The sequence below is a fragment of the Cibotium barometz genome, chromosome 64 (assembly GCF_041138505.1).
Source record: "Cibotium barometz isolate CiBa-2024 chromosome 64, ASM4113850v1, whole genome shotgun sequence".
Classification (NCBI taxonomy): domain Eukaryota; kingdom Viridiplantae; phylum Streptophyta; class Polypodiopsida; order Cyatheales; family Cibotiaceae; genus Cibotium; species Cibotium barometz.
In genome coordinates this window covers 13,626,158-13,639,146 of record NC_141109.1, presented here as the reverse complement: position 1 = coordinate 13,639,146, position 12,989 = coordinate 13,626,158, and the positions used below count along the sequence as shown (strand labels likewise).

General features: G+C 46.9%; 1 protein-coding gene across 6 annotated transcripts in view; it reads left to right on the top strand.

The window, feature by feature from the left end:
• LOC147603342 (serine/arginine-rich splicing factor SR30-like) overlaps positions 1-12,989 on the top strand; it is a 52,886-nt gene that overhangs the window by 19,025 nt on the left and 20,872 nt on the right. For all 6 annotated transcript variants that reach the window (XR_015265621.1, XM_086796602.1, XM_086796599.1 and 3 more), the window contains exons 5-7: positions 12,453-12,555; positions 12,633-12,679; positions 12,767-12,824. Coding sequence is in view for 5 of the 6 variants with exons in the window: in XM_086796602.1 (XP_086652728.1) it covers positions 12,453-12,555; positions 12,633-12,679; positions 12,767-12,824 (208 nt within the window). In the remaining variant the exon portion in view is untranslated. The remainder of the gene's footprint in view (positions 1-12,452; positions 12,556-12,632; positions 12,680-12,766; positions 12,825-12,989) is intronic.

Genomic DNA, 12,989 nt, shown 5'->3' with positions numbered 1-12,989 from the left:
CCACACTAAGAACTCCATAACTAGAGAGAGAGGGACAGAAATCAGCATGTGTTGTATTTGTCTCAGAAGGAATACATTGGCAAAGTCTTGCAGAGGTTCAATATGGACGGGGGGAAGAAGACTAGTACTCCTTTGCCTCCATATGTGAAACTCAGTGCTATGGACAGCCCACAGTCGGATAGAGACAGGGCTGATATGGCCAAGATTCCGTATGCTTCAGCTTGTGGCAGTCTCATGTATGCCATGGTTGCTACTAGGCCGGACATTGCATTTGCAGTGGGAGTGGCTTCTAGATACATGGCCAACCCTGGCAAGAAGCATTGGGAAGCAGTGAAAGGTGTCATGAGATACCTGAAGGGCACACAGGATATGTGCATTTGTTTTGGCATGGCTGTACACTGTTTTGAGTGACCAAAAGGTTCAAATTCAGCTGCTGTACTTGCCGGTACAGGTTTGGTACATCATTGGTGAGCACTTGGTACTGCTGTACAGTACTTTGGAGGGGCAAAAGAGCACATTTAAAGTGCTGTCCAAAATCTGCAGCAACCATATTTTGGTGTTTTCATCACAAAAAGTGGGAGAAAAGTTGCATTCTTGCTTCCGCAGTGGGAGATAAAGCTTGGGAGAACAACAGTGAGCACTTTGTGTGCTTTGGGTGCAGTGTTTGCACATTTGCAGGGAGTCAGGCATTAAAGGTTGCATATTGCTATGGCAACCACAGGTGAGAGCTCTTCATTGCTTCACATCAAGAAGCTTGAAGGCTCGCATAATTATGATATTTGGCAAACCCAGTGCTACAATGTGTTGCTCCAGAAAAAGCAGCACAAGCCTATCAAAGAAAGGGGTGTGATGCCCGCTTCTCTTACTGCTGAAGAGTGGGAAGATATGGATGAGCTGGCAAGATCTACTATCATGTTGTCTGTGTCAGACTCATTACTTTTCAGCATTCGTGAAGAGAAGACAGCTTGGGGAATGTGGCAGAGATTGCAGGACTTGTATGCCCAACAAAGTGCCTCAAGTAAAGTGTATTGGTTGAAGAAACTCATAGGTCTTCAGATGAAGGAAGGGGCGTCTATGACAGCCCATCTCAATGAGTTTAATGGTATTGTCAGCCAAGTTATCAATCAAAAGCTGGCAATGGACGATGAGTTCAAAGCCACTTTTCTGTTATGCACTTTGCCAGAGAGTTGGGACACATTCAGGACAGCCACTAGCAATTCGCATGCTATGCTGTCATATGCAGATGTTGAGGGTGCTCTTCTTCAAGAAGAGATGAACAGGAAAAACAACTCTGTTGGAAAGTCCAATGCAATGAATGCACGTGGGAGATCCCAGCAAAGAGGGGAAGGAGCAAGTCTCGCTCCAAAAAGGATTTGGAATGCCATTATTGTGGCAAGAAGGGACACATCAAAAAGCAATGCTACAAATGGAAAAATGATCAAAAAGAAAAGGGAAAAGGCAAAGACAAAGAGAAGGATGAAGCCAAAGATGTAAAGCCAAAGGGCAAAAGTAAAGTCAAGATTGAAGAAATCAATGTGTCACATGCAGGTGGCAGTGAGGATGAGGTCCTATTTACTTCTTCACTTGATGCCCATTCACTTCTTACAGGTGGTCATGGTATGCACTCATGGATCATTGATTCAGGTGCCTCCTTTCATGTCACAGGTTGCAGAGACTTGTTTGTCAGGTATTCTGCTGGCAATGAAGGAGTGGTTTATTTGGGTGATAACCATGCATGCAAGATACTTGGCAGAGGTGATGTAAGACTTGTATTTTCAGATGGCTCACAGCTTATGCTCCATGATGTCAGGCATGTGCCTGAGATCAAGAAGACTCTGCTTTCTACTGGACAGCTTGATGATGCTGATTATGTTACCACATTTGGTAGTGGAAAGTGGAAAATTAGTAAGGGCTCACTGGTTGTTGCCAGAGGCTCTAAGGTGGACACTCTTTATTTCATGCATGCAGGTGTTTGTCACCATGCTAATGTAAATGCAACCGAGCTGCCGGAAATCTCTATGTGGCATAGCCGGTTGGGACACATGAGTGTCAAAGGAATAAAGCAATTGTCTCGTTTGGGTTACTTGCCTTCTCTAAAGTTTTCAAGTTTTCAGTTTTGTGAGCATTGTATATATGGCAGGCAACTCCAGTGCCCCCACAAGAAAGCTCTTGGACAGAAAGATGCTCAGTTAGAGCTTGTGCATACAGATGTATGTGAGATGCCTCAGCTTTCTTTGGGAGGGGCAAAATACTTTGTGTCTTTTATTGATGATGCCACACGTAAGGTGTGGGTTTATCCTCTTCGTTTGAATAGTAATACATTCTCAGTGTTTCAGAAGTTTGTTGCTCTTGTTGAGAATCAAACTGGAAAAACACTGAAGGCTTTGCGTTCCGACAATGGTGGAGAGTATATGTCCAAACAGTTTCAGGACTTTTGTGATGCTTAAGGCATCAAGAGGGAGCTCTCTACTCCTTATGATCCTCCACAAAACGGGACAGCAGAGAGGATGAACAGGACCATACAGGAGAAGGTCCGTTCCCTCATGGTTTTTGGGCTGAAGCTGTTATGACAGCCGTTCACCTTATAAACAGGTCTCCTAACACGAGGCTTGGTGGGAAAGTGCCAGAAGAAGTATGGACAGGGAAGCCTCCGTCATACAAGCACTTGAGAGTGTTTGGTTGCGTTGCGTACGTGCACATACGCAGGGAAATGCGCACCAAACTTGATCCTAAGTCTCACAAATGCATATTCCTAGGATATGGTGACAGAGGTGAAATGGGGTATAGACTTTGGGATCCCATAAATAGAAAGATCATACGCAGCAATGATGTCATTTTTGATGAAACATGCATGTATAAGGAGCCTGCAAGGCAACAGGAGCCTGGCAGAGTCATCTTTGATGATGATGGACATCATGGACAACAACAAAGGGCTGTAAATCAGCCATTACAGCAGGAAAACCAGCCCTTAAATGGTGCTGAAAATGGTCCAAATGGACAGCCAGAGATGGCAGAAGATATCCCTATGGATATACCACAGTTGGAGGAGATACCGGGCATGATATTTCAGCCTTATGGCATGGAACAGGAGCCATCAATGGGTGATATGCAGGCTGGACAGCAACCTGCAAATGATGGTCATTGGGTACGGAGGTCCACTAGACCCTCCAGAGCCCCTGACAGGTTTGTTCCAGGGGTTGACTACTTGATGCTCACTGACTGTGGGGAGCCATCATGTTATAAAGAGGCTTTACAGAGGGCAGACAAGGCTCTATGGGAGCGTGCTATGAAGTCAGAGATGGATTCTCTGCATAAAAATGGAACTTGGAAGTTGGTGCATTTGCCTGCAGGCAAGAAGGTTTTGCCATGCAAGTGGGTATACAGGCTCAAAGTTGCATCAGATGCAAAGCCAAGATACAAAGCCAGGTTAGTGGCTAAGGGCTTCAAGCAGGAATATGGTGTGGACTTTGATGAGATCTTCTCTCCAGTGGTCAAAATGACCACACTTAGAGCTGTGTTGGCTTTGGTTGCGCATGATGATCTGGACTTGATTCAGATGGATGTGAAGACTGCTTTTCTTCACGGTGATCTCCATGAGGAGATATATATGCAGCAGCCAGAGGGTTATGCAGTAAGTGGAAAGGAGAAGCTTGTATGCAAGCTGAAAAAGAGTCTTTATGGGCTCAAACAGGCACCAAGAGAATGGTATCATAAATTTGATACATTCATGAAATCACAGAAATTCAGGAGAAGTGACATAGATCACTGCTTGTACACCAAGAAAGCTTTGGATGGCAGTCTATTGATTCTCATTTTGTATGTTGATGATATGTTGATTGCCGGGAAATCTCGTAAAGAGATGGATGCCTTGAAGCAGAGGCTGCATGAAACCTTTGATATGAAGGATTTGGGTGATGCAAATCACATCTTGGGTATGCGGATACTTCGGGACAGAAATCAGCATGTGTTGTATTTGTCTCAGAAGGAATACATTGGCAAAGTCTTGCAGAGGTTCAATATGGACGGGGGGAAGAAGACTAGTACTCCTTTGCCTCCATATGTGAAACTCAGTGCTATGGACAGCCCACAGTCGGATAGAGACAGGGTTGATATGGCCAAGATTCCGTATGCTTCAGCTTGTGGCAGTCTCATGTATGCCATGGTTGCTACTAGGCCGGACATTGCATTTGCAGTGGGAGTGGCTTCTAGATACATGGCCAACCCTGGCAAGAAGCATTGGGAAGCAGTGAAAGGTGTCATGAGATACCTGAAGGGCACACAGGATATGTGCATTTGTTTTGGCAAACAGGATGCATTAGTGCATGGTTACACGGATTCGGATTATGCCGGTCATCCAGATAACCGGAAGTCTACTACCGGTTATGTATTTACATTCACAGGAGGTGCTGTGTCATGGATATCCAGGATGCAGAAGTGCACAGCCTTATCTACTACAGAGGCCGAGTATATTGCAGCCACAGAGGCTTGCAAGGAGGCATTATGGCTATCTCGGTTAGTGGTTGATTTGGGTTATACAGGGGATATTCCATTGTTGCATTGTGACAGTCAGAGTGCCATCCAGTTGGCAAAGAACCCTGTCTTTCATGCAAAGACGAAGCATGTGGATGTGAAGTATCACTTCATCAGAGAGGTGATAGAGAACAAGCAAATTCAGCTTGTTAAGATTTATACGGATGACAACCCGGCTGATCTATTGACGAAGAGTTTGCCTCCGGAGCGGTTTGCTCATTGCAGACACTTGATGGGCATTGGATGAGGCCATTTTCAGCCTTGATATGGCCTTGTATATTATCATGTACATGCTGATTTTTTCTTTTTCCTTCATTTAAGGGCACTTTGCCTTTAAGTGGGAGGTTGTCGGGGTAAAGGCACTATGCCCACCCTTATAGTGTGTACAAGCCCATAAGTTATAGTACATAGTACACTTAGTACTTTTAATGTACTAAGTGCACTATGTGTACTAGTGCAATATACATGTGTGATAGGGGAGTCACACACTCATGCCTCATGAGTTGACTTATCCCCACAACTCTCTCTCTCTCCCTTGTGCTTCTCTGTGTATGTCTCCCACATAACTCTTAACCCTAATTCTGTTTTCTCCCCATCACCCCGGATTGCTCCAGCTCGGGCCGGTGTGTGCCCTCGGCACGATGAATCTTTTGGACCTTTACGGGGCCCGTCTTTGCATCGGTTGCCCAGGGGTCTTGGTGCCGTCGCGCGGACTTACCCTCACCCAGGCGGGTCTTCGGAGAGCCTAGGGGTCTTGGTGCCTTTTCATAGGACTTACCCTCACCCAGGCGGAGAACTCGGAGGAGTGGGTGACGCGTGCGTGCTGGCCTCGGTGGGCGGCACGGCCACAAGGAGGAGAAAGCCCATGGGTCTTGGTGCCTCTTCTTAGGACTCACCCTCACCCAGGCAGAGAACGTCGGAGACGAGGAGAGAAGACCCAGGGCTCTTGGTGCCTCTTCTTAGGACTTACCCTCACCCCAGGCGGAACGCGAAGGTTCGGGGTGTGGCTCTTCATAGCCGGAAAGGGGTATTGACGCCTTCTGGTCTCACCCTGCTTTTGCACTGCGAAGGAGTGCGGGCTCGGCTTTGCTGCTTTGCCCTTGTTGATCCTGGGTTGATCTGACGAGGCTTCGGCTCCTTCCGGCCTAGACCTGTTGCTTCGTGTTGAGGGTTGGTGGCTCCTTTGCCACGAGGCGCGTCATGGCCTCAGCGGACACCTTGCCGCTTGCTTTTTCCCATAAGATTGGCTTGGCGGCTTTATTCTGCTCTTCATGGGCACCACACCGAGACGACGTCCCATCCCGCCGCCTCAAGTTTCTTAGCATAAGCGGACCCGGTCCCATTCCCGACGCTGCCTCCGCATGCGTGGCCCCTTTGTCTTTGTCTTCATCTTTGACCTTGAGTGACTCCCAGCCCGCGGTCCTCATCTGAGGTGCTGCCGGTCCATGCGCCACCCTTGTCTAGCCAGCCTCGCCGTTTTCTTCAAAGCTTCACCTGCCTTTGGTGGTAACTCTGAAAGATCCCGAGACCCGCTGTTCTCCCTTTGCTGGAAGTGCTGACGGCCCCCACAAGGATCGAGCTTGATACTTCCTTCGTTCAGCTCTTTGCCAATGTCGCATGTTGGTCTTTGCACCCGGGACCTCACCTTGCTTGGAACCCAACTGTCCATTGACCCCAAAACATGTCGGCCAACTCCGGAATTTCTTCGAAAGGACCACGCGGTTGCGATCCCCTCGGAAAAATGATCATTTTTCATATATAACATGTCCCCAAATTCCTTCGTCTTGGCACCCGCCGCCGACGGGAGCTGCGCGGTCGACCCCCCGGCGCCGTCAGCTCGGGGTCCCGACGGGGCCGGCCGACCATGCCATCCTCTGCCTTGCACCCCGCTCCTCGAGGTCGGTAAAGGTCACCACGGGCAAATTCCACCGTTTGCTAGCTCAAATCTCAATTGGCAGTTTTGTGCCGTTTTTCGGCTCGTGGCCGTCACATAGGCTCAACTCGCCGTTTCGCCGTTTTTTGGCCTTTTTGCCGTTTTCGACGTTTTCGCCGTTTTTGACGTTTTGTTGCCGTTTTGGCTCTGATACCAAGTGTGATGGCCGTACGGACGCAAGCCCAGTACGAGCGGACGTCCGGCACGAACACACCACGTCTTTGCCGCACGCGGCCTCTTCATGGCTCATGACTCGGCTCCACGGGCCCGTTGAGCGCGTCTCGCGCGTTTGCCTTGCGGGTCTCACCGTTCACTTGCCCTTCATGCCCGGCTCCGGCTCCCTCGGCCTCGGCTCGGGACTTGCCTTCCATCCATGCTTCGCCGGCCTAGGGTCCATCGCGGCCCGTCGGCAGGGCCCGGCGCGCCGGCCTCGGCGGGCGGCCGTTTTTCCACCGTTCTCGGTCCCGTCGGCGCTTTCGGTCCCGACTCCGACAAGGTTGGGAGGGCATCCCCCGGGGCACTCGGCTCCCTAGCAATCCCACTCGCAACGCGGGAGGCCTAACGTGCCTACCCGGTGCGTGAGTGCGTCTAGGTGCCTACATGGGTCCATGCCTTGCCTCTCCAAGCACTTCCTCCCCATATAGATGCATTATATTCGGGGCGGTCTAGCATACCCCTCGGGCACCATGTCCCTCCGGATAGAAATCCCGTGACGCGTCACGGAAAACGGCCGAAATTGCCGTTTTTAGCCAAAACGGCCGAAAACTGACGGACGCGTCACAGGCCGGGACAACCAAGGGGAGTCTAAAGCAAGGGTGAACTTGAAGGTCAAGAATTAGGCCATCTTTAGACTGTAGATTTACTGTAACTATTTGGCCCTCCTAGCTCTTTTCACATGGTGGAACTCATGCGCGGACACATGGACAGAATCATGAAAGCATGGGAATAGGGATCTTGAAGTTGGCTCAAGAAAAAGCACTAGTTTTGGTCAAAAAGCAAGAAAAAGCAAAAAAGTCAAACTGAGTTGACCGCGAGCCAAGGGTACCATTGGAAAGAGGAGACTGAGCCGGATGAAAAAGCTAAAAGCTGCTTTTTCAAAAAGCAACTCCAAGGCCAAAAAGCATGGCCTTGAAGCTAGAAAAGCATAAATCAAGAACTTTGGCCATATTTGATTATTATTAAAATATTAAAAAGAGAAAAGACAAAAGCAAATCGTGACAAAAAAGTAGGGACCCTCTTCAAGTATAAAAGAAGCATGGATATCTTTTGATAATATAGAGCAACCTTGTGGACAGCAAAAAGTTCTTCACCATTATCTTCATCAACATTGCTGCTCCGTTGGATAGCCGCCTTGTGCCGTCCTGCTTTGCCAGCGATGCCGTCGCCGCCTTGCAGCGCCATTGCCTCTTTAGCGCCGCCCCGCTTGAGTGCTGTGCCGCCTTGCCTAAGCATTGCGCTGTCCAGAGCCCCTCCTGCACCGTCGTCGTTTGCTGCTTGGCGCCGCCCCTATTACGCTTACTGGCACTGTACAGAGCCACCTTTCTTGCATCGCCTGTCCACCCTTGCTCTGCCACCTGCAGCATTAGCAATATCAGGTGCCAGTCTTTCTCGGAAGCACTCTTAGAATTGTTTTCATCAAAGGGGTTTGATTTTGGTGCAAACTCCTGCCCATAAGGAAAAGGGTTACAATGCCATCTCAGTGTTTGCTCTTCCGAAATGCTTTCTTGAGGATCTTCTACAGATTGAGTATTAAGTTCTCTTGTTCAACTTTGAGATTTGCGATCATACTCTGGATTTTGGTTCTAGCCCGGTGAGATACTCTTGTGAAGTCATTCTTGTGGTGTGCTCGGCATCAAAGATCTTGTGCCTTCAACCCGGACTTCTTCATCGACATACTTGTTTGATATTGTATTCATTTGTTGTATTGATCCTGGCTTGTAAAAGCCCGTGGATTGTTCCTGAATAAATTCTTGAAAGGAGGCAGGGCCTGTTCCCTGCCTAGTGTGGTGTATTGTGCAAGAATCCTTTACCCCTCTCTCTCTCTCTCTCTCTCTCTCTCTCTCTCTCTCTCTATATCTCTTGTAGACTTGTATACATGGTTGAATCTGTCACTACACGCCCCGCTGGGCTTACATTTTTAGCCAAGGAAGATCTCCAAGAAAGTCAGTCTTTTCATCATTCAATAAAGCAATTTACATAGTTTTTTTTTCCACGCGTCCGCCAGGAATTCCGGACGTCCATCCACGTCCGCGTCCATCAGCTTATGAAATGTTTTTCCGTACGATGTCCTAAAAATTGGGGGTTTCCAAAATTTTTTTGTTGCTATGCCGATTTGACGTGTGTGGCTTTCCGTGATGTTGCGTTGCGCGGCTGTACGTGATTGTGTTGAGGCCCCCAAGCAAAGCAAACTTCGAGGTTCGAAGTTGAGCTGGGTAATAAAATGTACAAGCTTTTTTCCCCACGGGCAACAACTGCACTATCATACTTGTTACTATGTAGCCTATGTACTGTGCACCGTGCCTTTTTTTTGCTTGCGCCCCCCTTAGGCTTTCAGCCTGCGCCCCTGCATTTTCTACCTCCGCCCTGCATTTTCTACCAGTGCCCCCCCTTCCCCCTCTCGCGAGAGTCCAGAATCTTAGCCTTTAGGTACTTGTTCGGTCTTTTGGAAGATAACATAGGCCGAGTTCGGTCTTTTGGAAGATACATAGGCCGAGTTCGGTCTTTTGGAAGACATAGGCCGAGTTCTGTCTTTTGGAAGATCATAGGCCGAGTTCGGTCTTTTGGAAGATCATAGGCCGAGTTCGGTCTTTTGGAAGACGTTAATAAAATCTTTCTTTCTTTCTTTCTTTCTTAGGTAGGCAAAATATAGTGGGAAATGGTTCCTTTTTTGTTCTTGACCAAAATGACTTTGGCCTTCTGTATGTCGATGACTAACAAACTGTGCTTATAATTGTTCCAAGGCAGAGTCATAGGTTTTGGGCATCTTCAACTGAGTGTCTTAAGAGCTACATCATTCATGTATAAAAGCAAGTAGATTGTTGTGTTCCAATACAGTCCTTGTATACCCTCTTTGGTATGCATAATCAAGAACCATTACGTGTGCCCATTGCCTTCCCCCTGAGTCCTCTTCATACTATCATAGTACATACTTCAAGAGTCAAGACTCGTCATTGAAGTTTGTTGAATGTACAATTTTCTGTCCAATGTCGGTCTCCTCAACCTCTAACGAAGTTCTATCTAAATCGGTCTTTTTATAGATGGGCCGATCCAAGCGTCTGGAGTGACAATATGTGACCCATGTGAAGGCCCTTGGGAAAGGGCAATTCACTTGTGAATGCAATTATTGCTCTCATCAATGCTTTTTTCTAACCGAAATCAAGCACATCCATTGATCTAATCATATGAGGAAATCGACGCTTTTTTGTAAGATTCCTATCCCAGCTTTTGAGGTGTGCGGGTGTAAGAACCTCCCCTTCTGATCTTATAATTATTCCCCTCTCTGAAATAAAAGAAATCAACGCTTTTTCCTAACCGAAATCAGGCACAGCCATTGATCTAATCATCTGAGGAAATCAACGCTTTTTTTGTAAGATTCCTCCCTCCAGTTTTTGAGGTGTGCAGGTGTAAGAACCTCCCCTTCTGAAGTGAATTGGTGGCCACTCTTGCTTCAAACAAGAGTAGAACCCTCAATCCCTCAAGCCAAAGGAGAGCTTACAAGCTCCATGTAAGCTTTTCTAATGGGATGGAGGTCGGCTACGCATTCGGGCACACATGTTGGGCTTGGTTGGCCATGGTGTGGGGCCTTACACAAATGTATTAGAAGAGGTTAAAGATGTTTGCAGGAGGTTGCATGCATACAGTCGTAGCAGTGTTCATGGCCGAGAGGCTTTTGTGGATGCTTTGGGTGGAGATGTATCTTAGGGTGCAAGGTCGCTGCTAGCATTAGCAGCAGGCTTCTTTTCAGTGCCTTTGACAATGCTCCACAATCCTTGCCGCATCAGGACAAGTTGCACCAAACTGTTTGATGCCGTATGGAGTCCAAAATCCATAGACGATGCCGGTAGAGTCATGGCCGAGTGCAAAGGTTGAAAATAAGGGTTTTTAGGCAAGCATCAGCGAGTTTAGGGTTACTGCAGGTTTTAGAGCACTCGTATGTGGGGTTACGGATAGTAGGCTCTAGATTTGAAGACGCTAAGCTGCAATAGTTTTCATATTTGAAGACGCGCGACACCTTCAAGCCTTAGACTTGGGCTTCAAAAATTGAGCGAAAAAATTAAGCCCTGCTGTATTGTGAATTAACGCGGACAGATTTGAGGGGTGCAAATAATAATGCAAATGGGTGCCTTGGCTGTTGCACGTAAGCAGCAAAAGATGCTCACGTGAGCTATGGACTGTGGGGAGGAGCGAGGAGATCTTGCTCTGATAAAGTTCTTTTATAGGCTATCCTCACATGATACATGAGCGGTCATAGAGGTATACATGAATCATCAAGTACAATAAAGTACACATGTGCCATGCCAGCACATGATGCATGCCCCCCACTCACATGTTACACACTCCCACACGTTTTACACTAGCATTAATACATGTCCCGCCTAGAGGCTGTTCACACACAAACTACAAACATTATGTAGTCGGCCTAGAGGCCGCTCCAATAGCATAAAAACATGAAGTCTGTCAGCTCCGATTTTCCTACAATTACGAAGGTCTCCAGGTAGTACTCAAGCTCTGTTGGGAAAACTACACATTGTAGCTTGGGAAAAGAAAAGCTACAAAGATGGTGTGCTCTTGGACCGTGAGTTGGTTTAGTGGGGAGTTGCACTGCAGTTAACTGCTCTCAAGTTAGAGCCACAAGATTTTCCATGAGAACTCTGTATCGACTTAAAGCTGATTTGCTAAAGTTGTTTTCGTATTATTTATGTTATAATTTGGGACTCTGGGTGATTGGTTGCCCATAGAGCTTTGTAAAGGAATCTTCACTATTGGAATAAAGAAACGAGAAGGGGGAGTTTGGCCCATCTTCGGCCCGTAAAGTGGTGTACATAGCATGTACAGCGAACACATGCATCAGACATCTACATCCATTCTTTATCTTAATTATGTGAATTCTGAAGATCCTTGTGGCAACCTCATGCTACATCCACTATGGACCAAGTCTGCCCTGTCTTCTAAGGGATTTTTGTCATGGTTGTCAAGAACATGAAGCACAAACTGGTTCTCATGTCCTTAAGCATAGAGTTTGGAGAACAGCGCCATTTCCAATGAGCAGCCCATTTTGAAGAGAAGGATGTATGCAAACTGATGAATCATTTTAAATCTGTTGACCTTAGCAGCATAAGTCTATGGCAATTGAAGCCTCCTCCTATAGATAGCAATGTAGGACACCTATCCAGAGCCTTGAATGACAGAAAGATTGCAGGGTTGTGTAGCTTTTAAGGGAGCGCTAAAGAGTGTGCAGGAAGAGAAGCTAGAGAAGATGCACTATGGAAGCTTAGAGATCCACCATACCCATCTGAGATCATCATCTCTTGGGCAAAACATTTTTTCAGGTGAAAGAATTTTTACCTTTGCACCCCCTTTCATGTTGGAAACTATAGTTGATTGCTCTTCTTGCTTAAATGATGAAGGAAGCTACAGCCCCCTTCTTTTGCATGGGCCTCATGTGAAACTATCCGGCTCATTAGCTTTCTTTTCTCCCTCTTCAGTGTTCACACAAGGGTCTTTCATTCATTGCCTAGGCTAGCTCTGTATGTCCGCTACATGCATTGACAACTTCACATTGTCCGTCCATACATGAAACGTTTTGCTAATGTCACGCCAGACATCTCCCATATGCAAGGTGTTCTACGACTGAACATGAATCCGCCTGTACATAGGCATCTAAGATGCTTGTCTGATTTATAGCCTTAAAATTGTCTCTTGTGAAGCATAATACTATGCTTTATTACTTCAGGCGTAGTAAAATTGATTCATTTGAGGATTCTTGCAGGTTGAACTTGCCCATGGAGGCCGAGGGTTGCCGCCATCAAGCGATCGCAACAATAGTCACAATAGTGGTCGTTCCGTTGTTCCTCGACGATCAGATTTTAGAGGTTACAAGTCCACTTTTACTTTTTTTAATCTAGTTGTGCTAATGCATTTAAAACTGATCATTTGTCTGTTGCCACAGTGTACGTGTCCAGGTTGCCCTCATCAGCTTCATGGCAAGATTTGAAGGTGAGGTCTAATCAAAGCTTGAGCTTACCTAAAAGCCTGTCCATTACGATCTCTTCTGAATGATGCTGTTGTGTTTTGGTTTAATAGGATCACATGAGGAAAGCAGGGGATGTAACTTTTGCTCAAGTGTATCGTGAAGGAGGAAGTAAGCTGGATAGTTTTACACTCTGATTATGATTTTAAGGCTACCATTGCAAAAAAATAGGGTCAAGTTGCCTTATAGCATCACAGCTTATGTGGCCTAGTGTGAGGATCACCCTATTTGACATCAGAAGTAATTCTTTCTCCTGAGTCGAATACATATTGCAAA